The 13,282-nt window shown below is 44.1% G+C and overlaps 2 protein-coding genes across 11 annotated transcripts in view; one reads left to right on the top strand and one right to left on the bottom strand.

Moving 5' to 3' along the window:
* CDS1 (CDP-diacylglycerol synthase 1) overlaps positions 1-2,604 on the top strand; it is a 74,390-nt gene extending 71,786 nt beyond the window's left edge. The window contains exon 13 of the mRNA XM_036338551.1: positions 1,919-2,604. Coding sequence (XP_036194444.1) covers positions 1,919-2,018 — 100 coding nt within the window. The 3' untranslated portion in view covers positions 2,019-2,604. The remainder of the gene's footprint in view (positions 1-1,918) is intronic.
* A 1,410-nt stretch (positions 2,605-4,014) lies between these two features.
* The window catches only part of WDFY3 (WD repeat and FYVE domain containing 3), a 182,118-nt gene continuing 172,850 nt past the window's right edge, over positions 4,015-13,282 (bottom strand). For 9 of the 10 annotated variants that reach the window (XM_036338502.1, XM_036338493.1, XM_036338472.1 and 6 more), the window contains 4 exons: positions 10,981-11,310; positions 10,266-10,377; positions 9,425-9,622; positions 4,015-7,315 (listed from right to left, as the gene is read on the bottom strand). In XM_036338502.1, coding sequence (XP_036194395.1) covers positions 7,192-7,315; positions 9,425-9,622; positions 10,266-10,377; positions 10,981-11,310 — 764 coding nt within the window. In that variant the 3' untranslated portion in view covers positions 4,015-7,191. The remainder of the gene's footprint in view (positions 7,316-9,424; positions 9,623-10,265; positions 10,378-10,980; positions 11,311-13,282) is intronic. The other variant, XM_036338510.1, reaches the window with a different exon arrangement.

Genomic DNA, 13,282 nt, shown 5'->3' on the forward strand with positions numbered 1-13,282 from the left:
TTTTGTGAGAGACTCTGTGAAGCATATCGAGTTTACACTCCCTTTGATCCTGAGGCCCCAGAGAACCAAACTATGGTCAATGCAGCCTTCATTAGTCAGGCTCAGCCAGACATAAGGAGAAAGCTACAGAAGCTTGAAGGATTTGCGGGAAGGAATGCAACCGAGCTACTAGAAATAGCAAACAAGGTTTTCATTAATCAGGATAATGTGGCTAAAAAGGAGGCTGAGGAGAAACTAAAAAAGAAATCGACCCTGATTGCTGCGGCTGTCATAGACGCTAACTACCAGAACCCTCAGGCAGGAAGGAAAGGGAAACAGCAAGGAGCCAAGTCAGGAAAAGCAAGGACAGATCTTAAACGGGACCAGCGTGCCTATTGTAAAGGATTAGGACATTGGAAGAATGAATGTCTGAGCTGCCAGAAAAGGCAGGCAAGGCCATCCAAACATCCAGCCACTATTGGCCAGAGCCGCCTGAGACAGACCTCATCGGATTAGCGGCAGCCGGCTCCGACTAGGACAGGCTGTGCTCTTTCCAACTGGGCCCCCATGAGCCCATGGTCAAAATGAAAATCGGGGGCCAGACTGTGAACTTTATGGTTGATACAGGGACACAGCACTCAGTAGTCACTTAGAAAATAGCTCCCCTCTCAGGATGGGAGGTCATCATTATCGGAGCTACTGGGGACCACACCGGCAGACCATTCTGCCACCCCCTCCGATGTCAGCTAAGCCGCCACCAGGTGGTTCATGCTAAGCCCCTCTATGAAGCCTTAAAAGGAGAGGAATAGGCACCCATTTACTGGGGTCCTAAGCAGGAAAAAGCCCTCATGACCATAAAGGCATAGCTAGCTGCTAAGGAACAGGCAGCACCATTGCAGAACATGCTGGCTCCTGAATTACCTGAACTTCCAAAATATACCCCTCAAGAATGGGCCTAGTAGGAAGGGGATAAGAGGATGAAGGAATGTTGGTGGATACTCCCAGATCATAGGGTCTGTGTTCCAGAACAGTTAGCTCATAGAGTAATCCTCCAGCAGCATGAACTTACCCATTTAGGGAAGACAGCTCTAGAAGCCTTGTTCAGATGATACTATCTAATTGCCCATCTCCCCTCCTTATGTGCCTCAGTCTCTCAGCGATGCCCTCTGTGCACAGAACAATGCAAGGCAGGGTCCTCTAGGACCCATAGGAATTCAGTGCTGTGGGCAGGCTCCCTTTGAAGATGTAGTAGTAGACTTTACAGAATTAAGGCCTAGTAGAGGAAATAAATATCTTTTAGTTATTCTGCACCTTTTCAGGCTGGGTTGAGGCATATCCTACCCACATGGAGAAGGCGAGAGAAGTCACCAAGGCATTACTGAGGGACATAATTCCGCAGTTTGGAATGTCATAAGGGCAGATAATGGCCCAGTCTTTGTAGTTGAAGTAGTATAGCAGGTAGCTAAGGCCTTAGGAATTAAGTGGAACTTACATGTAGCCTACAGGCCCCAGAGTTCAGGGAAAGTAGAACGCATGAACCGGATCTCAAGCAGGCTATGGCTAAGCTATGCTAGGCGATGAACTTACCCTGGACAGGTATCTTACCACTTGTGTTCCTGTGGGTGTGCTGTGCCCTGAGGGCCAGGGTTGGGTTCTCTCCATTTGAAATTCTATATTGCAGACCCCCTCCCTTAATTTGGCCAAAGGGAGATTTGGGGGAAGCAGAGAACTTAGAAATTCAGAAACAGCTACAAGGTCTTGGGAAAACTATCCTTGAAGTCCACAGATGGGTTACTTACTGATCGATTGCCCATCTCTCTAGTAACAGCTGTACACCCTCACAAGCCTGGGGACCAGGTTTGGGTAAAAGATTGGAAAAAGGAACCCCTTAAGCCAACCTGGAAGGGACCTTATCCAGTCATACTAACCACCTTCTCAGTTCTCAAAATTGCAGGACTGAACACCTGGATCCACCATTCCCGGGTGGGAGCAGCCCACCAGCTGTACAATCAGCATCCAGAGTGGAAGGCGACCTCTGACCTGAACCACCCCCTGCGGATCATCTTCAAGAAGACCGCGGATCTGGCTGACTGACCTGACTTTGGTATTTCTGGATAATCATTGTTTTCATTTTTCTAACAGTTTTATTCTGTCTTTATACAAGTATCTCCAGAACCCCCAGACTGGTCCCGGGAGGAGAACTTCTCTGCCCCTGCTACTCCAAACTACTATTACAACCCCCTTGGGGAAGATGATGAAGACTCGGCATACTACACTCCCCTTTTTGTTGACCCCCTTCAGCAGGAAATAGCTAGAGTGTTTGGCGACCTTATCCCCAATTCCCGAGTCCTCTGTAATCCCCAAGGCTAAGACTAGCTTGTGGAACAAGACGGGGGGAATGAGAAGGAAAATAGGTGGGCAACTCTGGGGGCTTATAGCCTAGTTCAGTATCTAAACAGTAATCTTACAAGCCCCATTCTAACCGACTTGGGCAGAGCTACAAAGCCCACCCAGGGGCCTGCCACAAGAAGAAATATGTATCAAAACCTCCCCACATTGGCAGTTCAGGCTTTGGATCAGAATCCCCTGGACTAGTAGCACTGCGTAATAAAGGTTCTTTCCTGATTCCTCGGAGTGCTGACTGATAGTTCTCCTGGGCCATTTGAAGAATTGCTGCCACAACAGAAGAATCGCTATCTTAGCCCCCTGTCGCATCCTCACAGGCAGCTCTGACACAGGAAACCTGGTGCACAGGGTGCTTACAGGGAGCTTCAGAAGTTCCTGGCAGGCGACAGCAGCAGCCTCGCTCTTCATTTCTATTCTGAGGCTCTCCCCACATCACGCCATCTCAGCGTGGCAGCGTGGCTTGGTGCCATATCTACAAAAGTCCAAAGGGACAATAAGAGTTTTACAGTGGGTGCGGAAAATGTTGATAAAGTGAAAACAGCTGATGTAACGCTAGACTAATTCCATTGGACTGCTTCCCCTCCAAAGCTCCAAATGGGTCCAAATGAGGAAATTTTATTGCAGTTAAGCAAATGGCAGGAAAGGGACTTATTGGAGATCGTTTGCATGTCCGTCCTTTAAACTCTGATTCCTGCAGTTCCCATCCTTGACTGCAACTCTTTTTGAGGCCATTAGAACGATGGGCAGTATTACATCAAAGGAATGGGAACTGCCCTTGGCTTTCTCTTACCACTGACTTTTTATTTTTGAAGAAACAGCTATTGTCTTAGAAGATTTGACATTCCTATACCTTCTGCCTGTGAAGTGGAATTGGACTGAGGTGGAATCTGTAACAAGCACAATATCCTCAAATTTGGGACTCTGTCAAGCTGAAAAGGAACCGGGATTTTTAATAAATACCTTTAGAAAGCGGAAAAGGAAAGTCACTGAAGTGCTGGGGAGGCAGTTTACAGCCAAATAAGCTAGCAACAGTTAAGAACGATCTGTGAGTTCCAACCTCTCAGATTGAGGTCTGTAATGAAAGGACTGACGACGGTGGATGGGTGTGTGCTTGTAGAAGGGGACAGGACACCGGAATAGTCCTCATGTGACTTTGCAAGGGGCAGGAGATAGATACTTCACTGTTGCTTACTTTCCCCACAACCATGCAATGCGGTCTTGGGGCATAGGTCCACTCAAGTGGGAGGGCCATGCCTCCTAGGAGTCACTTTCCTCTCCCTGCGGCTGTCCACACACAGCCGGGAAGCTCAGAATGCAGGAAGGCTGGAATTTAGAGATGGATCAAACTAGCACTTGAGCCAAGCCTAATAGCCAAACTTATGCAAGCTGAGACCATAAGCAGGTGCTTTTGAAAGATATAGTCACAACTATTAAAAAACTACACAAAGTTTAGGGAATTGTTAGACCTCAGTTTTTATAAAGTTTGGGGATTATTAGATCTCAGTTCTGCTTTCTTTTTCCTTCCCTGAAGAACTGGCTTAAAAACAACTTTTTTTTTTTTTTTTTTCATGGATGGTGAATAGTAGGTATTTATTTGAAATGAAAAAAAAAAAAAAAGTACCTGGACTATTGAATTTAATCATGTATTGTAATTGTGTTACTCTACCTTTTTGCATCAGAGACAGATATACAATGAACATTCAGTTATCACACATTGCACACTAGTAGTAATTCTTCAGGCCTTTTACATAACCACCAAACAGGTATTGAATTCTGCAATATAGTACAAAAGTCCACAATCAATCCAGTCTTAGCCAGTATCTTCAATTTACTTCTGTTGCTGTACAAATAATTGGCCATTTCTAGGGCTTACAAGTTAATAACAGGACAAAAAAATATACATTGCACTGACACAAAAAGTCAGCCGTGTTAATAGTCATGCAACAAGTAACCAAACTTGCTGAAATTAAAAATACTTTCTAAAAACAGTTGTAACGGCATAAATATTTTATACACAGTTCATTTACCAAAACAAAATGTATTTAAATGATACAAAGCAAAAATAAGTTTCTACCAACTTTATACATAAGAAAGTGCAAAATAACTTATCTAGAGTGTTTTGCTATTACCCAGACGGATGGCCGCTATGGGCAGCTATTCTCTTCCAAAGCATGACATTACAGTAGCACACCACACACGTTAGAACACATGGATGAATAAATGGCTAGATGGGCGGATGAACAAAGGAACGATGGAGGTCAAGCAGGAGCCTGTGAGGTGCTCTCAGACAAAGAATCAGGCCACATGGATGTGGATGTGCAGGCTGGGAATATAGGTTGGCAAACAAATGTACATGGAACACAGGAAGACGTTCAGAGAAACGAGTTTATGCATGTGAGTGTACTTGTATATGTGAGTGATCTGTGATTTCTGCATTAGACACAAACACGCACACCAAACCCCACTGAACAGAACAGTTGCCCACAGCACCAGCTGCCAGAGGAAATACTATCACAAGAGTTTTGGTTTCCATCTTCTGGTCAAGGAAGTTGTGTTGGAAAGTTTAAAAGTGTTCATCCCATATAACTTCATATTACAAAGAGGAATAACCTTTAAGTAACTACATACACACATTCATATATTCAAGTCTTTAAAGAACACCTCTGCCATTGGGTTTGGGGTAAACATGGTTCATGTACACAAGGAGGACGCTTCTTTGAAAAAAGTGTAGAATAACACTGCTACAACTCTTCTATGGGGCTGGGCAGAGGCAGAGCCCACAGTTATGCGATAGCATGATTCCTGCAAGTGTCGAACATCCAGTATTATTCGTTAGAACTAAAGTAAGATGGGGGTGGGGGGGGGGAATGGGAGGATAAGACACAGAAAGGAAAACAGAACACAACTCTTCTTCAAGTTAAAGTATTAATGCCAATAATCCTTTTTATTAACAAGTATATTGGAACTTTTAGAAATGGAAGTGTTTTAATCAATTCTGATATGTAATCATAAATAGACTGTAGGCTCAAACCTGGGTAAATAAAGGTTTAAATTTAGTAAGCATAAGGCACTAAAGCAGCCTTTATATTTTCTCTTGGAGACCTAGTTATCAGGAAGAACAAATTTGTTCTTAAGCTGGTTTCAGCCCATTCGGTACAAGATTGCTGTTGTACCAATGCCTATTTTTGAACGCATGTGCATATATGTGCATTTTAGTGCATAAGTGTGCCTGTCACCAGGGCCTGAAGATGAAGACTTGGGAAAGCCAAAGCCACTGTCCTGTGTACGGTGCCTCCATGGGGTGTGAAGGCCTGTCCTTCCTTCCTTGGGCCATAAAGGATTCTACATTTTTCAAATCACTGGGCTTTTAGAATTGCTCATAATATTATCACTAAATATCTGAAAATGTTAAAATCTAGATTAATTGTTTCATTTGTTTTATATATATACATATTTATGTACATAACACACATTTTAAAAAATCCCACCACCAAAGCCATTTCTCTGTAAACTAAGCTTATCTCTTAGCCCCTACCAGCTTTAGTCTCCCTGGATCTGTGTGTTCTGTTACCAACTAGTAGAACAAATTAAATAACTAAATATTAAAATACTGTAATTATATTCATAGCAAAAAACAAAAAAATAGACATTGATACAGTATAAATCTCACTGTTTTCAGGTAGATGGCATTAAATGGTAAAGGTTAATTATAAGCAGTTCTGACATGATCCAGTTTTACAACAAGGTTTATATGTTAATTCTGTACACCTTTTTTTTTCACCCTTTTTTGAAAATAAGCTATAGTAGAACTTTTAGTGTCACCAAAGACACATACTTACTATGTTCTATGCAAGAGAAGTTAATTTGAGTTACATGCAATTATATTGCCATTAGTGGAGGCAGGGCTGTTTCCCGCATCACACCGATCCCCTGACCACCTTTGTGCAATGCTAAGAAGGTTTGCTATGACCAAATGGCAGTCCAAACAGAAGCTTACCAGGGCCTTGTGACATCAGACCAACACTGAGATGGTGTGAGCCCGGTGCAAGATGCTCCAATATTTCCAGGGTATCTTAGGGCTGGACTCCTTTTCTCCCACACTGGTTCCTAAGGAAGGCCCACATTATTTTGGTTACTAGCCTATTTTAAGTGAAGATACTGTGGGCCAACTTGAAAAAAACAACAACAAAACATTGGGCACAGGATGGATTTGAAAGGGGCGGGGGAGACCACAGATAATGCCTTTGAGGATTAAAAAAAAATATTTATAATTAATTGGTGAGAGATGTCAGACAAACCATAAGAAGTTCATTGAGTTAGTGGTTTAGTTTGAAATCTCATGTTACAGGCAGTGAATCCCTTATTTAGAAAAAAGGCCTTTATACCTATTTACAATATACACAGTTACTTGCAAAGAAGTCAGATTTACAACCATTTTCTAAAAGCCTTGTTTTGTTGTTGGTTTTTCCAAATAAGGATGAGCAGCTCTATAAAAATGATATACAAAAAAACAAAACAAAACAGTGACTGAGGATTTCCCCTTGGAGACAGTGATGTTTACAGGGAGAAGCGGATATTGACAATGTTGCTCCTAGGAACCACCTCCTATTCTTCTTGTGCTGGTCACCTGAACAGCGTCTGTCCCGTTACTGTATTCTTCACCCGTTTATCCAATGATCCCTTTGAATTCAATACCCCGAACGTGGTGTCCAGTGATGTGTAAACGGAGACTGTGTGATGCCTTTCCGAGTGGGACAGGGAGCTGGGAGGGTCTACAGCCGTGGTCTCCAGTCCGCGTGTGAATCTTCAACAATTCCGAGGCCCGTCTTCTGAACCCCTCTCATGCTGTAAGTTGTAATAACAGTTCTGACAAACTCGCACTGGGGATGAGATTTTCAAGCGTTTGATTTCTGATTGAAACCGACTGCACCTGAAGGAAAGGCAAAATCCAGTAGTTATAGGTCTGCTCCATGTTTGATCACTGGGCTGAGAAACACTCATGTGAAAATCAGAAGGAAATCTTGCAGCATAATGCCAAAGACCACATAATGCCAGGTGAATGCCAAAGACTGTATTGGTTTGTGTCATGGGCTTGGCAAGGGACCAAAAGAAATGCTGTATTATTTGTTTCAGTCTATGAAGAAAAGAAATATTAAATCAAGGTGGGCTATTTGACTGAGGAGAATTATAAAAAGTTAAGATTCTCCTACAGGATGAAGCCAAGGGGTCTGGGCAGCTGTGTGGCCACTCTTCCTTGGCAGGGCCGCTTCCCATGCCCTGTGAACTCAGAAGCATGCCAGTATCTTTACCTGGAGCTTGACTTTTTCTCTTGGCAGAGACTTACTACCCATTTTAAAAGACACTTTGGCCCTGCTCGGTGTGGCTCAGTTGTTTAAGCATCATCCCGTGCACCAAAAGGTCACTGGTTCAATTCCCAGTCAGGGCACATGCCAAGGTTGTGAGCTTGATCCCCAGTAGGGGGCATGCAGGAGGCAGCCAATTGATGTTTCTTCCTCTCTCTCTAAAATCAATAAAAACATATCTTTTAAAAAAGGCACTTTGGCCACTATCAAGTTCCTTTGGGCATTTAAACACTTGGTTTGATCCACGCCTTACTTGTTTTTTAAACAAATAGTTTGGCTTTTTTGTTTGGTCCAAATGTTTTCATTTTCTATTTATTTTGATAGAATTCCCTGAAGTAGATTATACTTAGGAAATGTTCAAATTCTTTTAAAAATATTCCTATTCCTGGAATAAAGCAGTGTATGACCTTGGACATGGCATTTAATCATTTTAAGCTTGGCTTCTCACACGATTAAAATACAGAACTCTATTTCCTCTATTAATCTACCAGTAAAATGTCCAGGGAATAAATGGGCTACCAACAGAAGGGGTTTAAAGCACTGTTACGGGACTCTGAGAAGAACCTCAGCAACTGAAGGGCATGGACTTCAGGGCGGGCCACGTCTCCGGGACAGCTCTGCCTTCTGCGCCTGCTCTGTCATCATCAATCACTGTTTGGTCGGTTTTTCAAATAAGGGCTCCATCCAACACTTGATAGCAATAGATACTTTAAATAATTACTTACATTTAAACAATATTTTGAAAATTAAACTGCAAAGAACAGATGTGTGCCAGTGGACATGCAGGGGTGTTCACTACTGGAAACCACTAGGTTACTGGGTTTTATAGAGCGGGCTTCTCAGAGCACAGAGCCACAGGCCAGAACCCTGTGCCAGCCTCCTGGGAAGGCCCACAAGGAATGGCTGCAGCAACATTCGGGCACCTCATCGTAAATCAGACTTCCCCAAAGGAAAGCTTAAGACATTAAGCTGAAAAAAAATCAATAATTATAAATACCTTCTGCTGAACATCTACATAGCCAGAATCTGCACATGGCACTTTATAAACCTCATATAATGACTTCATTTAATTCTCTCAACACCTCTGTGAAGAAAGGGATAACCATCCACATTTTAAAGATGAAGCCACTGGAGCTCAGGGTAACTCGCCTGGGATGACACATGGACAGCAGTCCAGTGAGCATTTGGTCAGTACAACCAAAAGACCACACTGCTTCTGATAAGCAACACCTACAAAAGCCTCAATAACTGGTTCAAAACAATTATACAACTTGTGTTGTCTGTGAAAGCATCTCTATAGCAAGCTACAGAAGGTATGCTATATTTAAGTAAAACTGCAAATGCACAAAGCATAATACAGTACTGTTTTGAAGACAACATGGAGAAGAGAGTGCAATTGGTGAGGGTGAAAAGAGGACTTAAAATGAATCTATAATGTTTTACACAGAAATACAATGAAATATTAGCAACTTCCCATTCTGAGTCCTGGGTGGCCCGGTATGACAGAAATATTTCACAATTGTAACAATAAAGAACAGAGAGAAAGTGAAGACAGGGTTAGACTGACAGCACACGGTAGTGAAGCCCAGGAGCAAATCAGAACCTACGCACTGGGCATAACTGACATCCTGAGAACTTAACCCCCAGGAACTCAAAAAGTGTGCATCTCATCTTACTTTTGGCAGAAGAGCTGGCCGCAGTTCCTGCAATGGTGCCGTCTTTCCGTGAGAGAAAACCGCACCGAGCAGCCCGAGCAGCTGTCCCCTCCTTCATCCTTCACCCAGTGGTCAGCAGCAGAACGGCCTGGCTGGTCACTCACAGACCAGCTGAACACTCGGCCTCGACTGTCACCCACGAGGATCCTACTGTGATCCCTGCAGGAGACACAGCACAGAGCCCCTCAGGGACGGCGCCAGCACAGCCATGTGGCTGAAGGTCTTTCTGTTACTCTGCAGCTCTCTAGTTTTCAGGGGGATGGTGTGGTGGTGGGGGTGTGTGTTGGGGTGAGGGTCGTGTGTAGGAAGAGACAAAAATAGAACTGGGTCTGAATTAACACTTCCATCGCAACTCTCTTTGGATCAAACCTTGTTGTATCTTGGAAGTACAGAGAAGGCAAAGCTGTTTTTTGTTTGTTTAATTCAGCATTCAAATCTACAAACTTCTGCTGAAACCGGTTTGGCTCAGTGGATAGAGCGTCGGTCTGCGTACTGAAAGGTCCCAGGTTCGATTCCGGTCAAGGGCATGTACCTGGGTTGTGGGCATATCCCCGGTAGGAGGTGTGCAGGAGGCAGCTGATCGATGTTTCTTTCTCATTGATGTTTCTAACTCTCTATCTCTCTCCCTTCCTCTCTGTAAAAAATCAATAAAATATATTAAAAAAAAAAAAAAAACTACAAACTTCTGATTTGTCTTTTTGAGCCATATTATGAACTGAAATCTGTTTTTCCTGAAGACTGTGGGCCCCGGCTCAGCAGCGGACTCAGCTGGATGAGCAGCTGGAAAGGGCCTGACACTCACTTGGAGATGCCCAGGGCGGTGATCTCTGCGGGGTGCGCATTGTCCTTCCGATCAAAGGCCGTGTGCATAGTCAGCTTACTCCTGAACACCAGCTGCCGTTCCCACCGGTACCCTGCAGCGGAAGACATGACATAAGGAAGTGAGGGAGGCCAACTTGTGCTAGGTGTACCCTAACATGGTGCTCTCAAAAGTTAGGGTGCTACAACGTACAGTTACAGCAGCTTTTCCGGCTCTCAGCAGCTGCTGCCTCGGTTGAAGGTACAGCAATCTAGCTTAACACTGACCCTGGGCCAGGTCGGAGAAAGCCTCATTTGCAAAGACGAATACAGAGAAGGGGAAATCTTCCATGCAAGAAGATAACAACTTCTCCAACTGAGGACCTTGCCTCTATCTCAGTCAAGGCAAAGTTACCTGAGAATACAGTTTTATTTATCTGTAATCAATAATTTGCCTATTTTCAAAAATTTTCATGATTTGTGAATGAATGAGGTTTTTGTTTTGAGGTACTTTTCTTTTAAAAATGCCAAACATACTGCAACACCATTGTGGGATATAATCTCTACATCCACTATCCAGAAGAAGACATTTCAGAGGCCTCTGTGGGTGGCCCAGGTCAGAGGGACAGGGCTCAGATGCAGCCAGAGCCCGTTGCCCCATCCATCAAAACACAGACCACCCACAAAGAGCCCGACAGAGGCCCCTGACTCCAAATTACCTGGCTTCAATCTGCTGTAATTCCGAACTTCCATGAGAGTGGGGTGAGGGTGAGGATGGTTAAGGGGACCCTGCAAGTGGGCTCGGGTCTGGCCCTCTGAATAGTTCACAAATATGAAGCCATCTTTCTCATCCAGACTGAGCTGGTCAGACCAGCGCCTGGAGTCATCGGAGCCACTGTCGGTGCACCAGGCGGCCGTGGCTCGGCAGGAGGCTGCCCGGGGCCTATGGCTGGTGCTGGGGGGCTGGCTGGGCGCATCCTTGGGATCCTGGCTGATGCTCTGCTCATCGGCTTCTGAATCGCTACTGTCCTCATCCTGGGCTTCCTGTCCTGTCATTGGGAGGATAAGAAAACACATGGACATTAGAGTTAGACCCAGCTGTGTCCCACTGGTGTTATTCCTCTATCAGCTGAGACACAGTAGACATTGTATTTTAACATAACAATAAAAAATTGCCAGAATTTTCAACTGGATTACATATAGGAAAAAAACCCTGGCAGAATTTCCGAGTTCACAGAACGCTTTGGCCAAAACATTCATTCTTTCACAATCTGGCCAAAGCTTTGTGAATTTCTCACTTTCTCACTATCTGCCTGACACTCTCTACCACAGTTCAGCTAGAGGGTTTCGTCCACACAGCCTGGCTCCTTGTGGCCAACTATGCACATGCCATTGGCTCAACCTACAGCCATCTTCCCAATCTCTGTGTGTTTCCATATTATGTATCTTTCAAGGCATGGCTTAAACACTTTGTTCTCTGAAATCTCGCCCGGTTCCTGCAGCAGAAAGTAATTCTCTCCTTTGGACAGTCTTTCTGTAAGACAGTGGTCAGCTCAACAGGAACGGTCCCAAACACAGTGCCTTCCACAGAGTAGTCAATATAAATGACAACACAGATGAAATACTGAAGAAAGCTTTCATTTAGTAAGCTTTTTGTGTTTTTCCCTTTCCATTTCCTCACCTCAACTCCCTAACAATAAAGTCTATTGGAGCCAAAATTTATGAAAAACAAACATATGTAACTGGAAAAGAGGAGAACAAGAACAAGTGTGCAAGCACCAACTCATTACACATACATATTTTTTAGCAAGACAAATACTCATTGGTTCCCTCTGCTCCTCACACCAGTAGTCTAGTTGGCTAATTTAAGTGGATTTTTTTCACCCTAATGGCTTGGGATTATGAGCTTTCAGGTCTCCAGACAAGGAGGCTTGGAAACAGCTTTGATTTCCAGTGAACCACTGGCTTGTTCTTCACTTTCACCCAAGCAACTACCCTCAACTCCCAACTTCTGCACCGTCCAAAGTCAACCCATCCCGTGGCTGCTCTCCGCTCTCTGCCAAACCCTGTCTACAACACGTCTCTCTTCCCTGAGTTTGACTCCCTCTTCCATCTCACTATTCATCTCATCTTCCACTGTTCTTCACTTAGAAGTGTTAAACGAAGGGAAAGTGCCCACATCTCACTGGGCTTAATCCACTGACACAAAACTGAACTCTTATGTTCCCAGACACTCAGATGGCCTTTTCAGTGGAGTCGCAGTTGACTATGTAGAAATTTACATGCATCAAAGTAATACAAGCATTAAACTGCCCTGTGCCTCAGATCATTTGTTTTCTGGCAAACAGAGTAAAAACTACTTTCAGCTTACAAAGAGAAGTGATGTGGGCCTTTCTGATAATAAGCCTTTTCCCTTAGTAACTCCCTCATGTTGTCAAACTCACACTGAACTCCCCATGCACAAAAAATTAACCACAGAGAAACAATCAAAAGGTCAAACCCGAAACACTTTCTGGGAAGACTGTTGCAAAAATTGTTCTAAATAAAAGGGGGGTGAGTTCTCTGGACATGAGCGACCCAATGCAGATTTCAGTCTGGTTTTACAGCCAATCATTCTGCATAGCAGGGGTGGGGGACGTCTGGCCTGTAGGACATAAAAGGCCCACAAAATCACTTGCTCTGGCCCTGCCCAGGCATTAGGGGTAAGTTAATTAAATGTGTGACCAAATACAGCAGGCTATGGTACTTTTGTATGGCCCGAGAATGATGTTATAAATATGCAAATGGCCCTTGGCAGAAAAAGGTTCCCCACCCCTGCTGCACAGGAGTCAGCTATCTCTCTAGTTCACTGGAAAATGTTAACACGCTTCACAAATAACAGATGACAGGCTTCTGTCTGAATGAATGCCCTTCCTGAGCAGGCCCAGGGCAGGGACACTGTTTACCTCTGTTCAGTTTACAAACACCACGCCACCCTGACATCCGTATCGAGCCCGCCAAATGACGGGCGGAACTTCCGGA

This window comes from Myotis myotis, unplaced genomic scaffold, assembly GCF_014108235.1.
Source record: "Myotis myotis isolate mMyoMyo1 unplaced genomic scaffold, mMyoMyo1.p scaffold_m19_p_1, whole genome shotgun sequence".
NCBI classification, from domain to species: domain Eukaryota; kingdom Metazoa; phylum Chordata; class Mammalia; order Chiroptera; family Vespertilionidae; genus Myotis; species Myotis myotis.